The following is a 16,877-nucleotide window of genomic DNA, read 5'->3' as shown; positions in this document are numbered from 1 at the left end:
TTCATGGATAACAATGAAAAGTAGCTTTATCCTCCCAGCAGTGAAAATGACGCAACACACTAGCAAACGATACAGGAACTGCTGCATGAAGCCTTCCTCCTGGCTTTGACACAGGAGAACGGTGAGGCCTGGCAGCAGTGGAAACCAGGACCTCCCGCACGCAGGGCAACACACACATAGGATGTCGTATTTGTAAAACTAGACAAGAATGGGGAGGAAAAAAAAAGCTTCCACACTCGGGGTGACTATCTTTGGAATTCTTCATTACGGTGTTCACAAAATACAAAGCTCAAACGTAATTGTCTACGTCCACCACAAAATAGAATCAAATGAGTGGTTAGCACACAAACAGAACAATCTTTTCCATTTTTAAAAATATAAATAATAATGTTCAAGATTTTACAGTTTTCGGTGTGTGTCTCTTTAAGGCTTTGTGTTGCAGATCCTTCGTCAACGGAACCTGTAACCCGTGGCCTGTAACCCGCAGCGGGACACGTGGCCCTCCAGCAGGGAAGGCCGCTGTGGAGACATTCCTGAGGGTGACACACACTCTTCTACATGGCCTCGGCCCGGCAAAGACTAAATGATCAATCGCGCACCCTCTGATCAGTCTTCCTGGTGTCCCTACTGCGAATGACAGGACGGGGTACGTGTCTAGCAGTGCTCAGACTCTCAGAGGATCAATCGTGAACGGCAAGAAGGAAAGCACAGGCTCCTTCCTGGACGGGATTCTTTTTATCCAGGAAAACCCCAGTCACCCAGAGTGTAAGCGGTGGTTTGCACCGACACGTTTTTCAGATTAAATAGTGTTGAGAGAAATGGGGATCTTTAGGTAGGGTGTTTTAGAGGAAGCTAAAGTGGAGAGGTTAACGTCGGAAAGGTGCTACTCAGAGCACAGCCCCCAGCGGGAGCCGCCGTGTCGCTCGTGAGGTCTGGGGGCAAAGCCAGCGCCCCGGCCTTCGGGACGAAATCCGAAGGAAGACTCTCCAGCAGACACTTGACCTGCTCCTGGCCCAGTTTGATCTTGTCGTCCAGCTTCCGCTGCTCGATGAGGAGCGTCGACTTCATTTTCACGAAATGCTGGTAATCCTGGAGCTGCTCGTCCGAGAGGTAATTGGCCAGGATGTCCAGCACCACCCGCTCCCTCCGGTCCAGGTTCTCCTTGAGCTCCCGGGCGTCCTCGTGCTGCCCAGCCAGGACCTTCCTCTTCTCGTTCAGAGAGCTCTGTCATGGGAAAGCCCACAGGTGAGCAAGGCGAGGGGAGGGGAGAAAGAGCCAGACGCCCCGCAAGACTGATACCTACGTTTCTATTTCACTGGTGGCTCTGAAGAGACTTATTTTATGAAAATCAGCTTATGGGAGCCAGGAGGTTGTGTGGAGGTTAGGGGGGCTGGATTTCACATGGATAACTACATGGTTCAAATCCCGGACCTGACAGCTGAGAAAACATGCCAAGTGCATGTATGTGCGTACCCGAAATCCCGAGAGAAGAATGAGGAGAAGGGATTGTGGTGTGGCCACCCCCCTGGGGGTTACTTCTCACTTTCCACCTCTCTCTCTTTCTCTGGTGAGTGCACACTCTACAGCACACTAACAAAATATCCCTGCCCAATCCCGTCTTCCCCTTCCCCCTCATTGGTAACCAGGATCTTGAATTTGGCATTTACTGAGCCATGTTTTCTTCCTTTTCTCATTTCTACGTATACTTTTAGTCTTCTTCTTTATTTTTTTAAAGGATTACTTTTTAATTTAACTTTATTTATTTATTTTAATTTGACCAGAGAGAGACAGAGTGCAAGAGAGAGAGAAAGAGAGGGAGAGAGAGAGAGAAGGAAAGTGAAAAAGCAAGTGGCCAGGTCTGGGACTTGAACTGTGGTCGGCCATGTGAGAGTCCAGTGTCCTGAACCACCACACCACCTGCCGGCCCCTGTACTTTTATTTTTCTAATGAAGACCAATCATGATAAAGACTAATGCTGGAGGAGTGTCCTACAGGTGTGTACTTACTTATACTGAAGAGTGTGCATGTGCATTTAAGTGCTGAGTCTGATTCAATTCCAGAACTCACCTCCCCTTCACTAAAAAGAGCTTCGGTAATTCTTTTTTAAAGAATTATTTATTTAACCTCATTTATTTATCATTGTTCTTCAACTTGACCAGGAGAGAGAGAGGAGAGAAAGCAAGCTGCCAGGTCCAGGAATTGAACCACATTTGGCCATGTGGGAGTCCAGCACTTAAACCACCATACCACCTGCCAGTCCTGGCCCCAGTAATACTCATCTGAGACAGCTACAGCACCCACCTAGGGAAACTTGGGATTACCTTCTAGTCCGTGCTTCCCCCTTCTGATATGGCTTATTGATTCATGCTCATTGTCTTTACTTATTCCCTATTCTCTGTCACCATGACAAATGCCTAAATTAATAGCCTAAACCTTTCCCGTGTGGCCCATTACTGTAAGTCTCCCCACTGTTTCAGCATCACCCAGACTGACTATCAGGAAGTTAGCTCGTGGCTCTCCCCTACCCACAGGCCTGAAGTATGACGCACACGGTCTTCGGCGCTCTCCACTGTTCTCGGCCCTGATCTCCAGGGGCTGCATCGGCTGGGCTCCCTAGCCCTCTCGGTTTGACCAGTGGGAAGCACGGGCAGGGGAGAGAACTGGGGGCCTTTGTCTCTGGCTCTCTCAGTGCCAGACTGCTGGCTGCATCTTTACCTGGGTCTCTCTCGGTGCTGTGGGGCAACTACAACTATGGACTCCTGCAGGCCATGGGGGATGCTTGCTCTGGGGAGAAGCAAGTGGGGAGCCTTGTTATCCCTTCGATCCCTTAAACTTCCCACAGTGCCTCTGAACTCTCTTCCTTATGCCCCCATTTTTTTTTTTTTTGGAGAGGTTTTTGCTATAGGGCGTGTGCACTCACCAGACAGACAGAGAGACAGAGAGACAGAAAGCGAGAAATCACCCCCCAGGGGGGATGGCCATGCCACAATCGCTTCTCCTCCTTCCTCCTCTTGGGATCTTGGGCAAGCACACACACACGCCTGGCGTGAGTTTAAGCCACCGGGTCCAGGACAGGAACTGCGGTCGACTAATGCTGGTCCCTGCTCCCCCCATTTTTAAAGAATTATTTTATTTAATATTTTTTTTAAATTAATCTGTTTATTTTAATTTGACTAGAGAGGAGCAGAGAGAGAGAGAGAGAGAAAGTGAGAAAGCAGGCTGCCAGGTCCAGGACCCGAAATGCAGTAGTCCGTGTGGGAGTCCAGCACCCCTAACCACCACGCCACCCACCTCCTTACCCCTTCTGATTGAGCCATCTATTTCCTGTGAGTTCCCTAGCTACATTCTTTTTACTTGTTTTTTGGAGAGGTTTTTATCGCTATGGGGCGTGTGCGCTTGCCAGACAGACAGAGAGACATAGAGACAGAAAGCGAGAAATCACCCCCCCCAGGGGGGATGGTCACGCCGCAATCCCTTCTCCTCCATTCTCCTCTCGGGATCTTGGGCACGCACGCACACGTGCCCGGCGTGAGTTTTAAGCCACCGGGTCCAGGACGCAAACCGTGGGACTATGTAGGAGTCCAGCGACATAGCCATTATGCTAACTGCTGGTTCCCTCTTTTTACTTTTTAAAAACCATTTCCTAAAATTACTTTAAAAACAAATAAGCTGTGCGATCACTCTTCGCTCTAGACACACCAGACCGAACGCGGACCAACCACTGAACAAGCCACCTCTTTAACTTTGGTCCTTCACGTTCCTTCTCAACAGTTAAGTCCTCCCTTAGTCCACCTAGAATTCGGGAATTCTTGCAGACTCGAGTACCACGGTGTGGAGTCTTTCCTGACCCATGCCCCTGCACCTGAGGAGGACTTCCTGACGCCGTGGGTTTGCCGCATGCTGCGGCATCCACACACTGGCTTCACAGGTGCTGTCTACCCCACCAAGGGTCAGGTCTACCCCTGAGTGGAGGGCTGAGTAGAAGGAAGGAGGAGAACGCACCTCTGCCGAGAGGGGGCTGCAGGGTTCCTGGAGGCTCAGTCGCATTCCCAAATACTTACAACCTAGACCCCTTTAGTCCTATTAAATACTATTTGAAAAAAGATGTTTTGCCTTTCGATGCAATACACTGGGCCACCGGAAAAGTCTTAACACATCTGTGCACAGAAAAATACGCCATGACTTTTCCGACGACCCACCTTTAGGAGAAATGATAAAGGAATCCAGCTATCACTGAGCGGGAGAGATTGGGGAGCAGGGGCAGGAGGGGCTGGAAAGCAAAGGAGCCTGGTGGCGACTGAGCATCATGGTCTCCTGGCAGGTGGGCTCACAGGGGTGTTCTTGGTCTGACTTCCTCCACTAGCAAGTGCCACGAGGGCGGGCTCTCTGTGCTGTGTTCCCAGTCGTATCCCACGTGCCAGACCAATGAGTGGCGCACACTAGACACCCCGTGACCATCTGCTGTTGATGATGCGTTCTCTGAAGCTGTGAAACTGAGTTCAACACAGTGCTTAAAACTTGGGGCCTTGGGGGGCTGGGAGATAGCGTAGCAGTTGTGCTGCTGGTTACTCCCATGTGGCTGACCACGGATTGAGTCCTGGACCCAGTGGCTTGCAAATATGCCAGGCATGTAATATGTGTGTGCCCAAGATCCCAAGATGAGAATGGAGAAGGGACTGCAGTGTGGCCATTCCCCCTCGGGTGATTTCTTACTTTCCCTCTCACTGTCTGTCTGTCTCTGGCAAGCACATGTGCCCTAAGGCAAAAATCTCAAAAAAAAAAAAAAAAAAATCCTCCCAAATCTGGGGTCCACAGCAGGACTCCTTATTCCTGGCTGCGTCACTTACCGGTCCGATGTGAGGATTCAGCCAGTGTGGAGAGCACAGACACCCCAGTGCTACACAGAGGCAGTCCTGTCCGATTTTTCCCAATGTGGTGACTGCTGTTGCTACCTGTCCTTTTCCTTCCCGGCTGGGTGCAGTGAGACCCTCGGTGATGCTCACTGAGTGCCTGTGGCCCCTTCTCCTACAGATTTCCTGGAGCCTTGAGCTCACATTCCAGCCCCCTTCCTTATCCTGACAGTTCTGTTGTCCCCTTTTACTTTTTTTTTGGAGAGAGATTTTACTATAGGGTGTGTGCACTTGCTGGAGAGACAGAGGGAGAGCAAGAAATCACCCCTCATGTGGATGGCCACAGGGCAATCCCTTCTCTTCCCTTCTCTTCTTGGGATCTTGGGCATGCACGCACATGTGCCCGGTGTGAGTTTTAAGCTGCCAGGTCTGGGACTCGAACCACGGTCGACTACATGGGATTCCGGCAACGTAACCATTATGCCATCTGCTGGTCCCAGTCCCCTCTCTTATTAATCATTTTTATTTAGATTTGTTATAGGGTGCATGCGTGTGCCACAGAGACAGGCAGAGGGAAAGTGAGAAATCACCCCCGGGGAGGATGGCTGCACCACAGTCCCTTCTCCGTTCTCCTCTTGGGATTTTGGGCACACGCACACACAGGCACCCGGTATTTTTCAAGCCACTGCTCTGGGACTTGAAATGCAGAGTCAACCATGTCCCCGTCTCTTATTCTAATGCCAGTACTTGTAACGCTCGTCTTTTCCTTTTGGGGAAGAACAAAAAGGAAAGAAGAGGGTTGGGGGGAAATAAACTCTCGCACCTCTGGTTTTGATTTCCCTATTCCCCGAGCCGTAAGGGTCAGCGTCGCGTCTTGGCACGGGAGACGCCTTCTGATTCCCGGTCCTCTGTACCTTCTATTCTCGCCCCCTCCGCCCTACGCAGATCATCCCAAACCTTCTTGGGAGAGGGGATTTTGTCTGACAGCCCTGCTCTGTGGACGTGGGTTCAGAGGGAAAGCTTGCTGAACGGGGCGGCCAGGCCACCTACCCTTTCTTCATTGGTGGCGTCTTCTCCAAGGCTGCTGAGGACGTTCTCCACCCGCGCCAGGCGCCCCGAGAGGGACAGCAGCAGGCTCACCACCTTGTCCAAGTCCCCAATGAACATCTTGTACTTGTCAAACTCATTGGGCTTGCAGAGCTCACTGATCAGGGCCTCCACCTCTTCCCCCAAGGCGTTATTGAGCTTGATGTCCATGAGCAGGCTCCCCTTGGCCTCCTGGAGGGTCTCCAGCTTGTGGGTGAGGCTAGCGATGAGCTCAGCCTGTAAGACAGAGGAGACGGGCAGAGATCAGCGGGAGTGGCAGGGACCGAGGTCGACACCCTTCTCCAGGTGCTCCAGGTTTTCTTCACGGCCCAGCTGAATGCCCTGCTCCTGTGTGAACTGTCCGCCATCTTAGGCCAGCACAGTCCTTCCTGGGGATCAGCAGGTGGCTTGATGGATAAAGTGCTGGACACTCCCACATGGCTGACCGTGGTTTGAGTCCCGGACATGGTGGCTTGCTTTCTTACTTTCTCTCTCTCTCTCTCTCAGTTTCTCTGTGTCTGTCTCTGGTCAAATTAAAACAAATGAGTGAATAAACAAAACTAAGATAAATAATTATTTAAAACAAAACAAAACGGTCCTTCCTTTCCCCGGATGCCTACACCCGCCTTTCTCTGAACCTACTCAGTCCTCGCCGGCCGACACCCGATCACACCCCACCTCGCCATGTCTTCCAGTCGTGTCATGCTGTGTACGCCTTTCCTTCCCGACTAGCGGGTTGACTACTTGCGTTTTTTTTGTTTGTTCATTTTAGAGAGATTTTTGCTATAGGGTGAGTGCATTCATGGAGAGACAGAGACAGAGAGACAGAAAGCCAGAAATCACCAGGGGGTTGGCCACACAATCCTGTCTCCTCTTGGGATTTTGGACATGTGCGCACACATGTGCCTGGCGTGAGGTTTAAGCCGCCAAGTCTGGGACTTGAACCACTGTCAACTATGTGGGAGTCCAGTGACGTAACCATCATGCCATCTGCTGGTCCTAACTACTCGTTTTGAAAAGTCCTTTTAAAAATCCTTCTAAGACACGCTCTCACCTGATCTCACGACCACCCTGTGGGTAAGCAGACAGGCAGAGTAAACATTATCTTCGTTCTAGAAATGGAGAAGCAAAGAGAGGGGCTTCTCGCCGTGTCACGGCCATAGCTACTGTCTACAGCACAATCACCGTGGGACGCACACTGTGTGGGACACCACCGATGGTGGCTTTTAGTCTTCCCAAAGAGCCCGGAGTAGGTATTATTTTAGCCATCTACAATAAGCGAGGGAACTAAGACTTTGAGAGGTCCAGGGATGGCCTAGAACACAGAACGCAGGCGGGGTGGCCGGAAACGCAGGACTGCAGGGCCGCCCTTCACAGCCGTTGCACTCACACTGACCTGCATCACCGTGCGGGCCCAGTTCTGTCCACTCCCGCACCGTCCGTCTCCAGTGACGACAGCCATGCACCCCGACACAGTCATACAAGTCTCTATACCGATAAAACCGGCAGCACACCAATGTCCAAAATAGTCAACGGGAGGAATGAAGTCACTGTCTTAGTGCTTTCGAGTTAGACTTCAGTTTCAGTGTCTGCCAATTCTGCATAACAAAAATCAAACTCTCTAGTTTTTGTAATTAGCTTTTTATTTTTTTAAGGCTAAGACAGCCAGATGGAAAAAAAGACATTTCTTTTGTTAAAACCTGTTTTTTACTAAAAATGTTCCAGCTCAAAAAAAGAAGAAAAACAAAAAGCAAAAAACCCCCCAAAAACCCAAGCACATACACACACACACACACACACACAAGGGGGCCTTCCAAAGGTTCATAGAAAAATGGAATTCAAGTACAAGTTTATTTTGGTGCAAAAATCAATGCCGTTTTTTCATGATACACATTTTCTATGACTTGAATCGCGGTCAACTACATGGGAGTCCAGCGACATGGCCATTACACCAACTGCTGGTCTCAAGGATTTTATTTTTTTCTACCAAACTCTTATATAGAAATAGAAATTTGGATTTAAGAAATAGAGTTAAGGGCCTGGCAGATGGCACAGTGTTAGAGACACTGGACTCCCACTGTGGTTCAAGTCCCAGAACTGGTGGCTGGCTTTTTCACTCTCCCTCTCTCTCTGGTCAAATTGAATAATAATAATAATAATAATAATAATAAATAAAATTTTAAAAAATGCTTGAGAACATGCCAAGCTCAGAGCGGGGCCAAGAGCCCATTACTGGGTGGACAGGAGAGGACCCTCCCCCAAAATACATTTGAGAGGGATTTCAGTACCTGAAGGCAATGAAGGAAAATTGGCTACACTAAATAACCATTTCTTTGCCAGGCAGGTCTCTTAAACACTACGGGGGCCAACAGGTGGCATGGTGGTTAAGGCGTTGGACTCCCACATGGTCAACCATGGTTTGAGCCCTAGACCTGGCAGCTTGCTTTCTTTTTCCTTCTCTGCTGAGCACACATGCTCTCTAGCAAAACTGGAAAATAATAATGATAATAAAGTTAAAATAAATCATTCTTAGGGGGCCGGCAGGCAGCATGGTGCTGGACTCTGACATGATCAACCATGGTTCGAGTCTGACTTTTCCTTTCTCTCTCTCTGGTCAAATTAAAATAGTAACAACAAATTAAATAAATAAATAATCCTTAAAAACAAACAAACAAGAACTACCAATTTCTCTAGTAGAATTTACTGTGGGGGGGTGGGGTGGGAAGAAGGGCTGGAGCTGTTCTTTTTTTCTTTTCTTTTCTTTTTTCTTTGGAGAGGTTTTCGCTATAGGGTGCGTGCACTCGCCAGATAGAGAGAGACAGAGAGACAGAAAGTGAGAAATCACCCCCCAGGGGGGATGGTCACGTCGCAATCCCTTCTCCTCCATTCTCCTCTCGGGATCTTGGGCACGCATGCACACGCGCCCGGCTTGAGTTTTAAGCCACCGGGTCTGGGACGCGAACTGTGGTCGACTACGTGGGAGTCCAGCGACATAGCCATTTCGCTAACTGCTGGTCCAGAGCTGGAGCTGTTTTTTTTTTTTGGAGAGATTTTCGCTATAGGGCACGTGCCCTCACCAGACAGACAGAGACATTAGAGACAGAAAGCGAGAAATCACCCCCCAGGGGGCACGGTCCCGCCGCAATCCCCTCTCCTCCATTCTCTCGGGATCTTGGGCACGCATGCACACGCGCCCGGCGTGAGTTTTAAGCCACCAGGTCCGGGACGCGAACCACGGTTGACTAAGTGGGAGTCCAGCGACATAGCCATTATGCTAACTGCTGGTTCCCTGAGCTGGAGCTGTTTTTAAGGTGACATCCTAGTCCCTCAGGAGCTACGGCGTTTGTAAAATCATGGCTGGTTATCTGTTTGGCCTCTCACCTGGCAGAAAGTGCCTGTCCTGCTCTGGATGCTACTTCTCCGGGCTCTTGCAGCAACAGACCTCCCTCCCGCCTCACCATCTGCACATAGAGGTGTCCTGCTGGGCCTTGTCCACTTCCATCCTGCTCCAAGATGGACACTGAGCAGGAGGCAGGCGCCAGGCTCTGGTGTAAAACACCATGGGGACAATCACTCGACCTTCTGTGTCCCAGTCACCATAGCAAGAGAATGATGATGCCTGCCTAAAATCAAGGGTAGTATCTAAGTACTGAGCTCTTTCTCCCTGCCAGATACCGTGTCAATATGTTATTACTCAGCTACTGCTCACAGTAACTAGTGAGACAGGGACTATTAGAACCCCCATCTTACTGGTAAGGAAAGTAAGGCAGTAGAGGTTATTTAACTTGCCCATGCCCACACAGCTTGAATGTGGCAGGGCCAGGCTTAAAACCCAGGTCGTCAGTTCCAAGTTCAGACTTTAAAATACTGAATTAAAATAACTCACAGGAATGTACGAAGCAAAAATGAAGTAAGGCTTGTGTAAGCACTGTAGAAAGTAAAGTATAAGGGCCTGCAGGTGGCATGGTGGTAAAGATGCTGGATTCCCACATGGCTGACCACGGTTCAAGTCCTGGACCTGGCGGCTTGCTTTCTTGCTTTCCCTTTCTCTTTGTCTCTCTGGTCAAATAATAATAAAAAAATAATGGTAACAAAATTAAATCATTTTTTTAAAGAAAGGATGAAAGTATTACATTCACATTATTTTCGTAGCATGAGATCAGGCAGCAAGCCCTGCTGAGGCAGACTGTCCTGAAGGTGGGCTCTACCTGGCTAGCGCCTGGTCTCCTGCTTCCTGGTCGCATGCTCGTCCTGGAGCAGTGAGACAGTGGGCAGGGCCCAGCAGGTACTTCTGCATGCAGATGGTGAGGTGGGAGGGACGACTGTTAAACTAAGAACCGGTGGGGGTGAGGTACTCTCCACGGGATACCCGAGGCCTGCCTGCCACATGACACGCCGCTCTGCCTTCTGCTCAGAGGGCTGTGCTGACTGTGCTGCCAAGAACACGGCTGCAGACACACTTGGCCTCGTGGACTGACTGGCCGCATCTCAATCAAGAGTCACTGGGGACTACTAGCCAGGCGACCGGCGTTTAGGAGCAGTGCGGAATTCAGGCTTCTGCTGGCAAACTCGGACCACATAAGGCGTTTCTACGAGGGAGGCCTGGTTCTTTGTTTCACCTCCACCGGGCAGAGCCAGGCAGCAGCCATTACTGCTCTCTTAACCTGAGATGCACCCGAGAGTCTGGAGCAGTTTCTGCCCCAGTGACGGCAAGTGGGTTCAACCTCCGTCTCCTGCTGTGTTCCTGATCAAAGCAGGAAGGATCACGGGGCCAAGGGCCACTTCAGATATTTTCTAGCACCTTCGCTGTCTAGAATGGCTCTTAACCATTTCCTCCTGGGAAGATTTGTGCCCAGAAAGTCATCCTATCTGTTTAGGATGGCCCCTTGGGTTCAGTTATCAAGGATCTTCAATAAATCTCAAGTTTGACTAAACTCACAGCCCCTGCCCCAAAGGCTCTCCCTATTTCCCCGTTTCTGTTCCGACAATCACCTACGTGTGCAGCTTAGGAGCCATCCTTTCCTCCAGCCTCCACATCTAACCTGTGATGCCAGAGGCCACATGCTCCAGGGTGACAAGGGCGACAATCGGGAGTGGCTTTTTTCTCAGAAGTGTCTGGCTTAGAAAAGCAAAGTGCTTCCTAGCTCGTCAGCAACGAGGCACCTTCTTACTAAGCTTCTAATGAAGACGTTACCAGACGCGCCGGGTTCTGCGTTTATATGACATCACCCTAACCTCCCAGCTGAGGCAGGACGTGAGGGGCACACGGGCCTTACACTTGGAGCTTGGAAAGCACATTAACATGAGTCGGTCACCGTCCGCCACACAGGGATCGCCACTTCTGCCTCATAAGGAAAACAGAGGGCAAGGGAAGTCCAGCTATTTGCTTAACTATTGAAACCCAGATTTCTTTAAAAAAAAAAAAAAAGAACTCAAGATTTAAATTTCATTTTCCCACAAAGCTTATCATTAAAATTGCCTGGGGGTGGATGTGCTTGCCAGAGAGAGAGAGAGAGACAGAGACAGAAAGAGCATTCCCCAGCGGGGCAGGTGTGGTCACAGCACAGTCCTGTTTCTTCCATTACTCCTTCCCATCAGGAGCCCAGAGTGTATTTCAAGCCACTGGGGCTGGGATTTGAACTGTGGTTGGCCAAGTAGGATCCAGTTAACCACGGTGCTAAGGGGCTGGCCACCCCTAACCCCCATTTCCCCCCTAAGTTTCCCACGGTGGCACTCTGATATTTTCCTTCAGTTAAATGGTAACAACCCTTGGGGGGTTTGTACTTCATAATTTCATTTAACAAGTATTTATTGAGTTCATGCTCGCGTCAGGCCTTGGGGGGGTGTGGCCGTGCGGATGCGAGCCACGTCCTCTCCCTAGTGGCCCCTCTGCCCCGGTCTGGGCGTGAGCTCTGTCTCCTGAAGCCTGTTACTTCACATAAGGTCAGCACGAATGACCCGAGAGGCCGAGGACACAGGTCACTGTTGCCATTGTCTTAATATCTTTGGTTTGAAACTGGTTCTAATTTCTTTCTTTTTTTTTTTTTGGAGAGGTTTTTGCTATAGGGCGCGTGCGCTCGCCAGACAGAGAGAGACATAGAGACAGAAAGTGAGAAATCACCCACCCAGGGGGATGGTCACGCTGCAATCCCTTCTCCTCCATTCTCCTCTCGGGATCGTGGGCACGCACGCACACGTACCCGGCGTGAGTTCTAAGCCACCAGGTCCAGGACACGAACCGTGCTCGACTACGTGGGAGTCCAGTGACATAGTCATTATGCCAACTGCTAGTTCCCAAAAGTGGTTCTAATTTCAGACCCTGGCTCTGGCTAGTTGCATCCAGAGAACCTCCGTTTTAGCTCGGTACCCAGGTCAGCAAGACTTAGAGGCAGCTGACTTGGGGGTTATTTTTAGCCGGCGTCGGGAGTGAGCAGACTTCAGGTTAAATTCTGACTTTCCCATCTATTCGCCGTATGACCCCCGCGCTTCTCTAATGTTGGTTACTCCAGGGTTAAATGTGGTGATGTTGGAGATTTAAGGGAATGAAGATAATACAGCACTATGTTAAAAACAAAAACAAACAAACAAACAAAAACAAAATCCAGTCCACACCTGGATGCTGGTAATAATTGGTACCTAATGTTACTTCCTTCGAGGGTGAATTAATCCTCTATTCCTTCATATTCTCAGTCTAAAAATACTTCTCCACACAATCCTCACAGTGAGAGGTGATAATAAAGTGATAGAAAAGCAATGCGAAAAAAAATCAAGATGGGGAGGAGGAAGCAATCAGTTATTTGCCATGTTGCTGTCATAAACCAGGAAATTACATGCAGGGGAATTAAAAAGCAAAACAAAACCAAAAACCAACAGAGAGGTCTGTGCACAACGTTTGGTTAAAGATGTCATGACGACCTGATACCTGAAAGGTGTTTCTATGCTCTCTCTCGGGTTAAATATAGATAGTCCAAGAGCAAAGTGGTCTTATACAACCTGAGGACCCAGAAGTCGGGGCACGCAGCACTGCGGAGGTAGGGCTACTGCAGGCGTGTGATGAAGCAGGGTGAGCCTGGGGAGGGGAGGAAGCGTGTCACTACGGTGGCTGGATCAGCATGGCAGCCTTGAGCCCAGAGCTGGAGCGTTGGGGGAGGGGAGAGAAAAATACCATGGGTGAAGGGACTGCTAAAACCCCAGAATCCCGTCTGTTCCATTACTCCCAACTCCTCGGGCTTCTTTCTAACAGAGAAACAAGAGGGTTTGGGACATATATTGCAGAATAAACAAAATAGAGTCACATAAGAACAGTTTCTCCTGGAATCAGTCCCACTGGGAACAACTCCCACTCCAGACTCGGCAGGAAGCAGGCTGGCAGGCCTCGTGCGGATGCGCGCCTGAGCTGGGCACAGTCGAAGGCACCCTCAGGCTGCAGGGAGAGTGGACTGGCAAGAGCTGTCTCCCCTGCCATCGCGGCCTGGCTTAACTCTCCACGGCATGTGGGAAGAGGGAGCAGCAGCAGCCCGGTCATTTTAAACGTGTTTAACATTTAAAAGTTTGCAAGTTTCTGTAGGAGTGTCAAAAGCTAACAACTCAACCTCACGGCTTTCAAGCTATTCCTGAGGGTACTGCAAAGAGCTGGGAATACAGAAAGGTCAACATTACCTTTCCTCAGCACTGCTATTTTGACAACTGGCTGGTCTTTCCTTAACCAAAGTTTCTAAATGTTTCTCAGGATGAAGAAACACAGGGTGAAACGATACAGACTGCTGGCACTGGCTGGTTAGCTGCAGGAGACCAGTGTCTGGGTCCATGTGCGGGAGAAGGCTGGACAGTTGGGTACTCTTCCCAGCTGAGACTTTTAGGAAATAACTTTAATCCCTCTACGCTTCTTCTTTTTTTTTTTTTAAAGAATTACCTAACTTTATTCATTCATTCATTCATTCATTCATTCATTTAATTTGACCAGAGAGACAGAGAAAGAACAAGAGAGAGAGAGAAAGTGAGAAAGCAAGCTACCAGGTTCGGGACTCAAACTGTGGTCAGCCACATGGGAGTGTCCAGCGCCTTAACCACCATGCCACCTGCTGGTCCCCTAGGCTTCACTTTTGTCATTTGCAAACAAGAGAATGACAGTAGCTTAGCTGTCCTGCTAACTTAGCTGCCCTGCCTCCATGCAAAAGAGCTGCGAGGAACTTGGCTAAAGTGCCGTGCAGGTCCAAAGCCTAATGACGGTTTTGGCAAGATTTGGTGACATGATGGGTCCTCTCCTCTTTGGCCTTAAATGGCCAGTAACCCTGCTAATTCCAAGGAATCTGGGGAAGCAGAACAAGGGCACCCCCGTTCTGTATTTACTTTTTTTTCGTTGACATCCGCTTGCTCCTCCTCTTCATTCACCTCCTCCGGCATCTCTTTGATTTTGTTCAGAAGCTCGGCCTTGGCGGCAGACACGCTGTAGTAGGCAGGGCAGTTGACCAACACGCTCGCCCCTTCCTTGTCTTCGCCCCTAGAACACAAAGAGCACAAACTACAGCCACGCATGGCAAGCACACATCAGAGGTTTCGTCTTATGTCTTACCGCAGGCGTCTGTCTGCTCTGAAACGTGAGGAGAAATGTTCATTTCTTTCTCGGAAATTAGGAAGAACTGGTAAATATGTGCTAATGAGTGGCTACTCTGTGGGGGGCTCTTAAAGTCAGGCAATGGCTGATGGAAAACACGAAAGGCATGACTGGGGATGGGAGAGGGAATGAGGACTGCGGCCTGGCCGGCTGACCCTGGCGAGCCTTCTGACCTCAGCGCATGCTCCTCCTTTCGTGAATGACACCGACTGCTTGTTTCACGGAAAGATGATAGACTCACCAATCGGTCACCATGAAAGTATTTCCGAGGCGCTGCACGAATCTCAGGTTTCAGGTTATGTCCTGCTCTTCCTTGGTTAGCCACGATCTCTCTGACGCCTACGCTACCGTTACTTGGATGCAGTCTCCTTCACAGGGAAGGCTGACACCCCACAGAGTCCTGGGAAATCTGAGCTTGCTGGTCCACAGCGAACTTACACAGGCGTGGGATCTACTCACTGATTACACAATGGGAGGGTTTTAAGACCAGGGAAAGACTAGAAGTGGCTGAGGCCAGCACATGGTGTAGTGGTTACATCGCTGGGCTCCCACACGGCTGACCGTGGTTGGAGTCCTGGACCCAGTGGTTTCAAACTTACACTGGTGGTGTGTGTGCATGCGTACCCGAGCTCCCAGGAGGAGACTGGAGGAGAAGGGATTGTGGTGTGGCCATCCTCCCATGGGGTGATTTTTCACTTTGCCTCTCACGGTCTCTGTCTCTCTCCAGTAAGCACACACACCATGAGGCAAAAATCTCTTAAAAAAAAAAAAGGCAAAAAGCTAGAAATGGTAAGAAGCCTGATGTCTAGCAGTGTTTTACTGTAATAATCAAGTTGCCTTTTGGAATACAGTTCAGATCCTACCAATGAATAAATGAATCAGGCTCTCTGGGAGAGAAATTTTAACTATTCAATTTTGTGATGTTATCTAACATCTAGCCCATTAGTTTACAAAGAAATAATAAAAAAAAAATCACACATGGGGCTGCCAGGTGGCGTGGTGGTTAAGGCACTGGACGCCCACCTGGCCGACTGCGGTTTAAGGCCCAAACCTGGCAGCTTGCTTTCCCACTTTCCCTATCTCTCTCTTTCCATTTCCTTCTGGTTAAATTAAACAAATAGTAATGATAAATAAAATAAGATAATTCTTTTTTAAAAATCACACACAGAAAAATCATCTTTACTAGTTCTTGTTCTTACGCAACATAACTGAATTCAATCCAACTGATTAAAAGGTAGGAAAAAGGTGTTCTGATTCACGTTGTATTTTTGCTTTTGTTTTCAGATATATCCGTTGCATTACACACGCTCTTCTCAGGCGTCTGATGAACCCTCACCAAGGCTGTTTGCTGTCTTCGGCACAAGGCAATGTTTCTCTTCACCAGTAGATGGCGCCTGCCAGCTTTACCATTCTCAGAAAGATCTCAGTGCTGTAAATGCTCCATGACCATTTTGCTCCTAACTCAATTAAGAAGACATATGCTCTCAATTGTAATGCTGGGAAATACTTTGTAAGGATGCTTTTCTTTCTTTTCTTTTTTTAAAAAAATTATTTAATTTTATTTGTTATTATTAATGTTTAATTTGACGAGAGAAGGAGAGAGAGAGGGAAAGTGAGAGCAAGCCGCCAGGTCTGAGACTCGAACTGTGGTTGCCCATGTGGGAGTCCAGCACCTCAACCATCATGCCACCTGCCAGCCACTCTTTTTTTTTTTTTTTTTTTAAAATTTTAATAGAAATTTTTTGCTATATGGTATGTGCGCTCGCCAGAGAGACAGAGACAGAAAGACAGAAAGGAAGAAATCACCCCTTAGAGGGGATAGCCATGCCGCAATTCCTTCTCCATTCTCCACCTGGGATTTTGGGCATGCATGCACACGCACTTAGTGTGAGTTTAAACTGCTGGGTCAAGGACTTGAACTGCAGTCAACTATGCGGGAGTCCCACGATGGAACCATTACACCGTCTATGATTCCCCAATAAGACCCTTTCTTCATAACACAGGAGCCAGCAGGTGGGGTGGTGGTTAAGGCACTGAACTCCCACATGGCTGACCAAGGTTTAGACCTGGACCTAGCAGCTTGCTTTCTTACTCTCTCTCTGGTGAGCGCACGTGCCTTATGAGCAAATTTTAAAATAATAATAAAATTAAATAAATAACTCTTTAAAAAACAAACGAACACATTCTTAAATCTGTCCTGTAGTAATCCTTTAAGGAAATTAAACATGTCAAAAGCTATTGTTAGGAAAAAAAAAAAAAAAAAAAAAAAAAAAAAAAAAAAAAAAAAAAAAAAGTTCCCCCCGGGTTTTCCGGGTACCCGCCATATT

The 16,877-nt window shown here is 48.8% G+C and overlaps 1 protein-coding gene across 1 annotated transcript in view; it reads right to left on the bottom strand.

Moving 5' to 3' along the window:
- Positions 1 to 242: 242 nt before the first annotated feature.
- Positions 243 to 16,877, bottom strand: part of SHROOM3 (shroom family member 3) — a 55,577-nt gene continuing 38,942 nt past the window's right edge. The window contains exons 9-11 of the mRNA XM_027769753.1: positions 14,286 to 14,436; positions 5,901 to 6,173; positions 243 to 1,224 (exon numbers count right to left, since the gene is read on the bottom strand). Of these exons, the coding sequence (XP_027625554.1) occupies positions 853 to 1,224; positions 5,901 to 6,173; positions 14,286 to 14,436 (796 nt within the window). The 3' untranslated portion in view covers positions 243 to 852. The remainder of the gene's footprint in view (positions 1,225 to 5,900; positions 6,174 to 14,285; positions 14,437 to 16,877) is intronic.

The sequence above is a fragment of the Tupaia chinensis genome, unplaced genomic scaffold, assembly GCF_000334495.1.
Source record: "Tupaia chinensis unplaced genomic scaffold, TupChi_1.0 Scaffold000086_1, whole genome shotgun sequence".
In the NCBI taxonomy this organism is placed as follows: domain Eukaryota; kingdom Metazoa; phylum Chordata; class Mammalia; order Scandentia; family Tupaiidae; genus Tupaia; species Tupaia belangeri.
The sequence above is the reverse complement of the archived record's forward strand: the minus strand, read 5'-3'. Positions and strand labels throughout refer to the sequence as shown.